At 39.9% G+C, this 12,147-nt stretch overlaps 1 protein-coding gene across 1 annotated transcript; it reads left to right on the top strand.

Moving 5' to 3' along the window:
- The first annotated feature begins 7,608 nt into the window (after positions 1 to 7,608).
- LOC134384889 (olfactory receptor 2A5-like) lies at positions 7,609 to 8,556 on the top strand. The gene has a single exon (XM_063106684.1). The coding sequence runs from the start codon at positions 7,609 to 7,611 to the stop codon at positions 8,554 to 8,556; it is 948 nt and encodes a 315-aa protein (XP_062962754.1).
- The last annotated feature ends 3,591 nt before the right edge of the window (positions 8,557 to 12,147 follow it).

Raw genomic sequence — 12,147 nt, 5'->3', positions numbered from 1 at the left:
CATCATTCAACATCTTTAATTCTTTCCAATCTGTTCCCTGCTTTCCATTCCCAATATACCTGGCTAATAAAGCCTAATAACCTCCCACTTGGACTATTTTAATGGCCTCCACTGGCCTTTTTCCTGTCAGTTCTGTTAGCCAAACTTGCTACCAATCTTTCAAAAACACCCATCTCACCACCCAGTGGTGTGCTGATAAATATTTAACAGTCATCTCTCCAGGGAAAATTTTTTAAAAACAGAATAAAAGAAAGAAAAAGAAAAAAACCTGATTTATATGATTTACAGTGTTTGCCCATTTTTGTGGTGTAAATATTCCCACCATGGCCAATTTCAAGCTACCAATGTGATGTCATGGAACACAGAATTGGAACGAAATGATCACAATTAGCTTTCATCGGCCACTGAGCCAGCTCCAGCATGAGAGTAAACCATGTCACTCTTTTGAATAACCCATTCCAATGACTCCCGGATGCCCTCGGTGTATAATATAAACTCTTCAGGCTGGCCTGCAGGATGCTCCCTGATCTGGCCCTGATAATTTCTCCAGCCTCATCTCCCTTCATTTGCTGCCCCACTCCTCCCTAACACCTGCCTTGCTCACTCACTCATTTTGTGCTTTAGTCAGTGGGGACAAAGATGGGAAGAGATTTTCCTGGGCTCCATAAAAGAGAGCTAAGAGTGGGGGGAAAGGAATAGAAATGGGAAGAGGCCAGAGGTAGGCTTGATGCAACGTGAGCCTTCAGTGGGGTGTACCCTCATGAAGTGAGAAGTGAGAAGACATCACATAATTGAGAGGTGAGAAAACATCACATAGTGAGATCAGGATACCTGGCTCCTAGTCCTAGTTCTGCCTGTGTGACTTTCCAAAGTTATTTCTGGACACTGGGCCTCAGTTTCCCCACCTCTAAAATATGAGTTAAAGAAGCTAAACTCAGTATTTAAGGGATTTCCAGTTCTTACACATTCCTTTTCTATGGAGGACCTAGATAAAGTTTAAGTAAGGCCAACACAGCAGCTAAACCATGAGTTCTGGTGTTGGTCTCCTTGCCACACTCACCTAGGGGTGCCAAAATGGAGGCCTGAAATAAAGGACCAATTTCCACATCACTCCCTGAGTTCTAGTTCCCCCAAATCTTAGCTTTCCCTTGGGCCATATACAGCACTTCTCTTTATCTTGTCTGCTCCCTCATTGCTGAATAATGAATAATGGGATCCTTCTTTTGAATAATGGGATCCCTCAGGACTGGAAGGCTCCTGAGGTGATGCTGGGATCATATTTGGATGTACCTTTAGGGATTCTTTGGTCCCTGATACCTATGGGCCTCATTAATATGCCTGCCAAGTTATCTCTCAAGGAGCTGCTGAGATGCCGTGATTTCTGGAGAATGGCTGAAATAGGGCCCTCATATAGCCCAGAATGCTGGAGCTGCCCAAGGTAGTTGCAGGACACAGGTATGGAGGAGGGGTGTGTACTAGACCTGGGATCAGGGCAGGAGGATAGGTAAGGGTCATGAAGGACAAAACCAAGAGTCTGGGGAGGCTACTCCCAGCAGTTCACTGTCAGCCATAGCTCTGGCTCAGTGTCACTTGTGGATGATGCAGAAGCAGCAGAGCCCAGTGAAGGGAGGTCTTTGGAGAAAGACAGGTCTGGGTTGTGTCCTTTAATGGTTATGCAACATCAAGAGAGTTACTCTGTCTGAGCCTTATTTCCCTTTCTCCTAAAAATTCAGAGCTTTTGAAAAAGAATTGTGATGATAAAAAAATATATATAGCAATAATAAGTACTCTTTTTTTTAAGTATTAATCACTCTGCAGGCACAGTGTTAAGCAACTTTACATGTACTATTTCAGTTAATCATCAGAACAATCCTTTGAGATAGGTATTATTATTGCCACTGGTTTCTAGGAGAGGATATAGACATAAAAAATTTAGACAACTTGCCCAAGGCCACTGTGCTAACTAGCGATGGAGTCAGGACTAGAACCTAGGTCTGATTCTAATGCCTATGCTCTTAACCATTATTTTATCTTTGGTGTGAAGTAACTGATGGATGGTAAGTGCTCAATAAAAATGGGTTCTGTTCCTGCCCCACCCCCCTCCTTAATGCCATTTCAAGTGAACAGACTAAGACTGGAAGAGATGCACATTTGAGGAAGATAATATGAGGACTGTCCGTGTGTTCTTGACTTCATTTCTTCTGCTTTCCACTTAATTTTGTTTATTTCAGTTAACAAATTGCCAAGGAGAAGATTTTGGTTGTGGTGGGATTAGAAACCTGGGTAGAAGCCCTCAAAGAAGAAGACCTTGAGAGTAGTTTTAAAAAATAAAGTGATGGAGAAACCACTGAACTTGGAGTCCATCATTGCAACTAACTTACTCTAATACCACTTGCATAACTTCATTGAGTCATAAATCCAATATTTGTTAACCCTCACCCAGACCCCATGCTAAGAATTGGAGCTAGAAAGGTGAGTAAGACATGGTTCTCCATCTTTAAGGAATTCCACAGACCAATGTGTGTAGCAGTGCAGGTTTGGGCAGTAATAGAAGTACATTCAAGGTGCCACCAGAGCCAAGAGGAAGGAGAGGTATGATGGGAATCACAGAAGACTTCCATGGTTAGGATTTTACCAAGAGGAGAAAACAGAAAATGGCATTTCAACTAGAGGAGTAACTTAATAATGTTATTAGTAGGAATAACAGATATTTATTGCTATAGTGTTGTATATATCTAAAATGTCATTTAATCTTCACAAAAATCTTCAAAGTATGTGTTATTCTCCCAGTTTTACAGATGGTGAAATGGAGGTTTAGTGGGGTTAATGACTTTCTCTAGTTTTTGCTGTTTGTAAATGGCAGGGCTGGACTCAAGTCTAACTTTATTTAACCCAGGGCCTCTACCACCTCCCTGATAATACTGCCTCCTGGACCACAGCTTTGTGAAACTATCTGGAGCATTCAAAGGATGGTGAATGAGTTGGTTTGTCATGATCTGCAGTCAGCAAACTTTTCCTGTAAAGACCCACATAGTAAATATTTTAGGCTTTGTGGAACATGTATGTCTCTGTTACAACTTCTCAACTATTTTTGGAGGGCAAAAGCAGCTATAGACATAAATGAATAATTTTTTCAACCATATTAAAATGGAAAACCCATTCCTACCTACCAAGCCATATGAAAACATAGGGATTGAGTGAAAGTACAAGAAATAAAGCTAAAATGCCAGATAGGTAAGGATCAGATACTGAAGGGCATTGAGTGCTATGTTAAGGAGTTTGGGCATTAGCTCATACATAATGAGAGTTCTCAAAGGACTTTTAAGCAGGAAATAGCATGGTCTGCTCTGCTTTTTGAATGGTCAGTCTGGCAGTGTACAGGATGGTTTGATGGAAGTGATTAGAACAGGAAAGATCAGGGAAGAAGCTTTCATTATCATTTAGTGAAAATATTCTTCTGAGAAGCTTCTGGTCCCCACTCTGTCTTGTATCTTGTATAGTGCTCCTGTGATTTAAATACAGCTGCTACTTGTGTAGTCCATATTTCCCTAACTTGTTTCTTAGAACATTCTCTCAAAGGAGACAAGAATAAAGAATTTTAAACAGGAAAACATGATAGATGTAAAGCAGGTTTGTAACAGTGTTCTGCCTTTAGCCTCTAGCCTGTCCCCTTTCTCAGGCTCTATTTTCTCCTAGGATGGAACCAATGTGGGGTCTGCTCAGGGGGCAGAAGAGTAACCCTTCCTAGGTACCAAGCATAGCCCCCAAGAGAGCTCTGTGTCTGCAAAAATAAGACAATAGAAACTTTATCTTTTTAAATTTTACATTACAGTTGACCAATATCACATTTCCATTTTCTTTCAGGCTCACTCGCTTTCCCATTATTACCATATTACTTCATTTTGACTCTAGCTTCTAGATTCTAGATTCAGTATGAAGTTGGGAACATACTGAGAAGTCACCCCTAAAATTATAGATTTTCTGAAACTTGATGTCACTGACTTTTAGAATCTTGGGATGTTTGTGATAAAAGGGACTTTTAAAATCATACAACCTAACTTCACATCCAAAGCAGTGATAGTGGGCCGACCCTGTGGCGCACTCGGGAGAGTGCGGCGCTGGGAGCGCAGCAGTGCTCCTGCCGAGGGTTCGGATCCTATATAAGGATGGCCAGTGCGCTCACTGGCTGAGTGCGGCCGGTCACAAAAATGACAAAAAATAAAAAAAAAAACAAGGCAGTGATAGTGATATAGTCTTATACCTTATGCTTGAGCACTTCTAAAAATAGAGAGCTTACAACTTCACTATCCTCCAGAGAGCAGAGCAGAATGTTCCATTATGGGGCAGCATGAACCACCAGAGGTACTTTTTTTTTTTTTTTTTTGGTAAATTGAGCTCAAAGTTTGTCCCCCTGTAAATTACACAAATCATTTCTCATTCTTCCATTCTGGAAACATACAATACACATTTCCACCTTTTTCTGCATGACAACCTTTGGAATATTTGATGAAATCTCTCAAGGTTTTCATAAGTCTCCAACCTCAACTTTCTAAGTCTCCTCCACTCTTCTTTAAATAACATATTTTCACAGACCCTTTATTGATAATATCTCTTCTCTGGATAGACAAACTGTTTGCCATTTTTCCCTTTAAATTTCATGTCCAAGAATTGAAAGTAGTGCTCTGGGCAGCCATTGGGCTCTTTGCTTAACTCTGATAAATCTTGGTTTCCTCAGTTGTAAGATGCAGTTAATATGGCTATTGACTTTGTGGCATCGTGAGATGACTATGGTTAACGTATGTAAGAGGCCTGAATGTGTCCCTGTTTAGAAATCTAGTAAGAGCTATGTAAATCCAAGGCAAAGCCCCGGAATGAGGCCAGCATGATGGCTAGCTGCATAGAAAGCAAGGTTCAGCACCAAGGATAGTTCCACATAAATAACACCAGAGGCTCATGCCTCAGGGGCCCAGCTTAGACTCAAGTTTGATCGTTTATCCAGCACTTGTAAACACCTACTACATTCCAGGCACTGTTCTAGAATCTGGTGACACACAATAAATAAAGAAGGCAAAAATTCTTGTGTTCTTGTGAGGGAAACTGGCAATTAAAAAAAATTATATAGTACATTAGAAGATGCTAAATGCTATGAAGAAAGATAAAGCAGGAGATAGGGATAGGGAGTGTGGAATGCTGCCATTTTAAGCAGGACGGTCAAGAAAGAAACAAATTTTCCCTAAGAAGATGACATTTGAGCAAATACTTGAAGGAGGTGAGGGCATGAACCATGAAGACATCTGGGGAAGGAATTTCCAGCAGTGGGAACAGTGAATGCAAAAGCACTGAGGCAGTAGCATGCCTTTAGTGAGGAGCAGCATTAGTCTGTATGGCTGCAGCAGGCAGAGCGAGAGGTGTGGGGCAGGAGGCGAGGCCAGGGAGGTGATGGGGGACCTCGAAGCCCTCATCAGAACTTTGGCTTTTCCTCTGAGTGATACAAGCAGCCACTGGAGGGTTTTGATAAGATGTTTACATGATCTGGCCTACATTTAATATGATCACTCTAGTTACTGTGGGGGGAGAGAGTGGAAGCCATGGGACTAGTTAGAGGACATTGCAATATTCCTGGGAAGAGGCGAGGGTCTGGACCAATGAGAAGTGATCTTTTTTGGGATATATCTTTGAAAATGAACTGACAATATTTGCTGATGTATTGTATATAGGGTGTGGGAGAAAGAGAAAAGTTAGAAACACTTCAAGGTTTTTTTTTTTTTTAATTTTAAACACCCCAAAGATGGAATTACCCATTAACTGAGCTGAGGAAGACTGTGAGAGGAGCAGGTTTATGGGGGAAGACAGGAAGTTTGGTTTTAGAAAATGTTGAGTTTAACATGCCTATCAGACATCCCAATGGAGATAGATATCAAGTAGGCAGTTGGACAGATAAATTTAAAGAGGTCCAGGATGGAAATGTATTTCAGATTTATCAGCATGTAATTAGCATTTAAACCCTAGGTTGTTTCCACAATTTACAGGGAGGATTCAAATTCAGATCCTCCTAACTTCCATACAATAGCATGCTGCATCTAACATAAGCATCAACATCATTTTCCTAATCCATCTGAGCCCGAGTCCTGTCCATAGATTTATGGGGTGTTGTTTTAACCCAGTTTATAGCTATCAGCCTTTTTTTTTTCCTTCGAGGTGTCTCAGATATTGAAATTCTGATCTAAAATTTGGTGGCTCTCTATGAAAAAACCTGACAATTTGTAATGCTGAGCAATATGCATTTTCTACCCTCTAAAACTGTGAATAAAGTCAGTTTTCTCTCACAATGTCACCTAAAGTGGGCCTATTTTGTGTTTGGTGCCCTGCTAAGCCCTGCATGAAATTTGATGGTGTAAGAAACACATGTCAGCTTAATGTGGTGGTAAGAGCATGGGACTTAGAGTTTGAATCCTGGCTCTATCACTTACTACTTTTCTGACCTTGGGTGGCTGATGTCATGAAAATGAAAATAGTGATACTGACTTTAGTGGGTTGTGGTGATAATCTAATGAGGTCACATTTATTAAAAGATTTTATACAGTGCCATTTTATAAATGATCATTTCCTTTTTGGGGGTCTGGAACAGGCAGCATATTCGGAGGACAGCGTTCTGTTGTAGTCATTTAAGGAGCAGCAAAAGGATAAAGAGAAGAGGACTGGTCAGAAGCATGCTCCGTTGTCCAGGCTGCCCACGTGGGTTGAGGATTGAGTCCAGATCGAACTGAAGATGCATCCCCACCCACCACTCAACTCGCTCGTGTGAACAGTACGGCAGTGGAGGATTCCTTACTGGTTTTTAAGGAAAGCTTCCAGACACACAGGTACCTCATTTCTGGGTAAATATGCTTCATCTTTTTGGGAAATACCAGGGGCACAGAAGTTTTCTCTAGGTTTCAATTCTCGAGTCTCTGTGGCCATCTTCATGTGTCAACTTGTTCTTTATGTTTGTAACCACTGCAGGTAATGCTGGGAAGGTGGGGTGAAAGGATAATGGTTTTAGGGGTAAGATTCTCTCATCCTCCCAAAAAAGTTTGTTTGAAATTCTTCTTTTTCCTGAAAATGTATTGTGTGTGGGTTTTCAAAAATACAGCATCAGAGAGGAAGAAGGCAAAGAGAAGAAACTGGTTTTTTTGTTCGTTTTACCTTTACACTGTACTTTGAAGCACATATTCGTCTTGATATTTGAAGGAATAACTTTGGGAATTAGTCCAAAACTTTTGGGTTTATTGTAAAACATTTCATATTTTCCTAGCGTCCACTTGGACGGGTTTGTGTGTGTGTGTGTGTGTGTTTTCTTCAAAATAAGACTTCTGCTCTGTGCAATTCCTACCACAGGGCCCTTGGAATTTTATAAGGACTAGTTAATTAGACAATCCAACATGTATTTATAGAATTTCTACTAAGTGCCTAGAGCTATGCTAGGCCAATTTGGATAGAACGTTCTCTGGATGCTCAGGTGGGTAATTTGGCTTCGGTCCCTGCATCTGTGGAGCTCACACACCGTTCTCTCATTAAAACTGCAAAGGAGTCAGGAATATGTCCTTTTCTTTTCTCAGACGGAAGGCCATGCTTAGTCAAGGCTGGAGAAACCACAGCTCTGTAACTGAGTTTATCCTCCTGGGCTTCTCTAGAAACCCCAAAACCAACCGGATCCTTTTCTTCCTCTTCCTCTTCCTCTACTTATTTACAGTCCTGGGCAATGGGCTGATTGTTACCCTGATCAAAGTGGATGCACGCCTGCACACGCCCATGTACTTCTTCCTCAGCATCCTCTCTCTACTGGATCTCAGCTATGCCACCACAACGGTGCCCCAGATGCTGGTCCTTCTGGTAAGCAAGCATAAGACCATCTCCTACGTTGGGTGTGTGGTCCAAATGTACATTTTTCTAACCTTAGGCATCACTGAGACCTGGATTTTTGTAGCCATGGCCTATGACAGATATGTTGCCATATGCTATCCACTCCACTATCGGGTCCAGATGAGCCAAACCCTGTGTGTATTCCTAGTAGTCAGCTCTGCCCTTTGTGGTCTCACTTGTGCCCTTGTCTACACAGTCTTTGCAATGAATCTGCCCTACTGTGGCCCCAATGAGATCAACCACTTCTTTTGTGAAATTCCTGCTGTCTTGAAGTTGGCCTGTGCAGACACATCCCTCAATGACCAAGTGGACTTTATCCTGGGTTTCATCTTACTTCTGATCCCATTATCCCTCATCCTAGCCTCATATATTCGTATCTTCATGGCTATTCTAAGGATTCGCTCCACCCAAGGGTGGAGCAAGGCATTCTCTACCTTTGCCTCCCATGTCACTGTGGTCACCGTGTTCTGCATTCCATGCATGGTCATGTACATGAGGCCTGACTCTGAAGCCTCCCCAGACGATGACAAGAAGCTGGCCCTGTTCTACAACGTCATCTCTGCCTTTCTTAACCCCATTGTCTACAGCCTCCGGAACAAGGATGTAAAGAGGGCTTTCCTCAAGTTAATTGGAATAAGTGAGGACACTCAATAGGCCACGGACTAGGAAAGTCTGCAGTGCCTGTGGTCTCCTGTCTACACCATCCACACTTTCAGTGAAGTCACTGGAGTGAGCAAGCACTCCCAGTATAAGGGAGATACCCAGAAAAAACATTTACATTAATTTGCCCATGGAAACATTAGGAAAGGACTCAGAGAACACTGCATTCAGGCTTAAATACATCATTAACCTTCTGTAGCTTTGGAAAAGTTACCTAACTTCTCTGGGATTTGATGTCCATATCTGTAAAATGTGTTTCATCATATTCATTGTACCTAAATAATAATAGCTAACTTTATTGAGCTCTTTCTATACAAAAGTCACTGTCTAAGTGCTTTATATGTATTTATTATCTTAATTTATATAATAATTGTAGAGGCAAGTATTATTATTTCCTTTATACAGGTAAAGAAACTAAAACACAAGAAGATTAAATAAATTGCCAAATGTCACACAGCTAGAAAGTAACACAGCTGAGACTTGAACACAAGGAGCATAGTTCCAAAGCCCAGGCTCCTATCTATTATATTATTCCATATCTAAAGTAGCCAGTAGAGATTTCTGAGGCTTAGCTGAAGTAATGAATAGGATACTATTGAGGAAAGTTGAAAAGATTTAGGATTATTATTCTAATTCACAACTGCAGGGTCACATTCTTGAAGTTTAGACCTCTGTTGTGCTTTAGATCCTCACCAGCACTCTGTAGCCTAAGCAAATAGCATTGTGCAATGGAATATTAACTTCTCACTAATTTTTTTCTCTTTATTTTTCCTTAATTGACCCATGTTAATTGTATATATTCGTGGAGTACAATGTGGTATTTGGGTACATTTATGCAGTGTGCAATGATATTATCAGGGTATTTAGCATATATATCACCTCAAACATTTGTCATTTCTTTGTTTTGGGAACATTCAACATCCTTTCAACTAGCTGCTTAAATTTATACAGTAATTTGTGGTTGACTGTAGTCTCCCTATATTGCTATAGAAGACTAGATTATATTCTTTCCATCTCTCTACAATTTTGTATCCATTGACAACGCTCTCCCTCTCCTCTCTCCCTTTACTAGTCTCTAGTAGCCACTATTCTACTCTGTACTTCTATGAGGTCAACTCTTTTAGCTTCCACATATGAGTGAGAACATGTAGTATTTCCATTTCTGTGCCTGTCTTATTTCACTTACAATTTTCTCCAAGCTCATCTATGTTGCTGCAAACAGCAGAATTTTATGCTTTTTTATGGATGAGTAGTATTCCATTGTGTATATATACAACATTTTCTTTATCCAATCATCCACTGATGGACATTTAGGTTGGTTCCAAATCTTAGCTATTGCGAATAGAGCCATGATAAACGTGGGAGTGCAGGTATCCCATCAACATGATGATTTCCTTTCCTTTGGATGTATACTCAGTGGTGGGATTGCTGGATTGTATGGTAGTTCTATCTGTAGTTGTTTGAGAAAACTTCATACTGTTTACCACAATAGCTGTACTGATTTACATTCTGCCTTGAATTGAATTGTGACCGCCAAAGTCCATGTATTAGAAACTTAATATACACTGTAACTGTTGAGGGTGAGAAATCTTATTATGGTAATCGAAAGGTGGGGACTTGAAAAGGTTATTAGACTGTGAGGACCATGCCCAAGTAAATGGATTAATCCTTTGATGGTTTAATGATGGTCATGCGTGTGGTCAAAGTGTTTAAAAGGAGAAGGAGTGATGAGTTAACTCCCTCTCTGCTCTGCCATTCTCCCCATGTGACACCTCGCATTGCTGTAGAGTCACCTTACTAGATGTGTGCCCTGAACTGTGGAATTCCCAACCTCTGAAATGGTAAGCAATAAATATTGTATTTCTACAAACTATGCAGTTCCAGGTATTTTTGTTATAAGCAACAGAAATGGACTAATACACATTCCCACCAACAATGTATGAGTTTTCCTTTCTCCACATCGTCCCAGAATGTTATTTTCTGTCTTTTTGATAATAGTCATTCTAACTGGGCTGAGATGATATTTCATGGTGGTTTTGATTTGCATTTCTCTGATGATTAGTGATGTTGAGCATTTTTTCATATACCTGTTGGCCATTTGTATGTCTTCTTTTGAGAAATGTCTATTCAGCTGATTTGCCTATTTTCAATCAGATCATTTGTTTTTTAATTATTGAGTTTTTTTAGTTCTTTGTATATTCTGGATATTAGTCCCTTGTTGGATGCATAGTTTACAAATATTTTCTCCCATTCTACAGGTTGTCTCTTCCCACTGTTGATTGTTTCCTTTGCTGTGCAAAAGCTTTTTAGTTTGATATAATCCCATTTGTTTACCTTTGCTTTTGTTGCCTATGTTTTAGAAGACTTTTTTTCTTTTTTCTTTTTGGTGGCTGGCCAGTTTGGGGATCTGCATCTGTGACATGGGTATTACAAGGTTGCACTCTAACCAACTGAGTTAACCAGCCAGCCCCTAGAATTTTTATTCATAAAATTTTTGCCCAGTCCTATGTCCTGAAGTGTTTCCCCTGTGTTTTCTTCTAGAAGTTTTATAGTTGTGGGTCTTACATTTAAATCTTAAATCCATTTTGAGTTGATTTTGGTATACAGTGAGAGATATAAGTCTACTTTCTTTCTTTCTTCTGAATATAGTTCTCCAATTTCCCCAGCAACATTTGTCAAAGAGGCTGTCCTTTCCCCAATGTTTGTTCTTGGCTCCTTTGTTGAAATCAGTTGGACAGGTATTGATATTCAACTCTGTACCCCACAAATATGTATAATCAATTATGTTTCAATAAGAAATTAGCCAATTAAATAAAGAACTTTAGTTTAGAAAAAAGAAATCAGTTGGCTGTAGATATGTGGATTTATTTCTGAATTCTCTATTCTGTTCCATTGGTCCATGTGTCTGTTTTGGTGCCAGTACCATGTTGTTTTGATTATTATAGCTTTGTAGTATATTTTGAAATCCAGGAGTGTGTTGTCTCCTGCTTTGTTCTTTTTGCTCAGGATTGCTTTGGCTAACTGGGATCTTTCATCATTCCATATAAATTATTGAATTATTTTTCTCTTTCTCTGTGTACTATGTCATGATAGTTTGGTAGGGGTTGCACTGAGTCTGTAGATTGCTTCAGGTAATATGATCATTTTGACAATATTGATTCTTCCAAACTATGAGCATGGGATGTCTTTCCATTTTTTTGTGTCTTCTTTAATTTCTTTAGTGTTTTATAGTTTTCCTTGTAGAGATCTTTCACCTCCTTGGTTAAATTAATTCCTAGGTATTTTACGGGGTTTTTTTTATTGCTATTGTAAATGGGATTGCTTTCTTGATTTCTTTTTATGCTAGTTCATTGTTGGTATATGGAAATGCTATTGATTTTTGTGCTTTTTTTCTTTGGTTTTTTGGTACCTGGCCTGTATGGGGATCTGAACCCTTGACCTTAGAGTTATAACACTGTGCTCTAACCAACTGAGCTAACCAGTCAGCCCTGATTTTTGTATGTTAATTTTGTATCCTGTAACTTTACTGAATTTGTTTATCAGGTCTAGGAGATCTTGATGGCATCTTTATGTTTCTTTCTATTT

This window comes from Cynocephalus volans, chromosome 8 (assembly GCF_027409185.1).
Source record: "Cynocephalus volans isolate mCynVol1 chromosome 8, mCynVol1.pri, whole genome shotgun sequence".
NCBI lineage: Eukaryota > Metazoa > Chordata > Mammalia > Dermoptera > Cynocephalidae > Cynocephalus > Cynocephalus volans.
Note: the sequence above shows the minus strand (reverse complement) of the source record. Positions and strands in the feature narration are given on the sequence as shown.

Bases quoted from the DNA above. Each gene is read 5' to 3' on its own strand.
- LOC134384889 (XM_063106684.1), top strand. From the start codon at position 7,609: ATGCTTAGTCAAGGCTGGAGAAACCACAGCTCTGTAACTGAGTTTATC.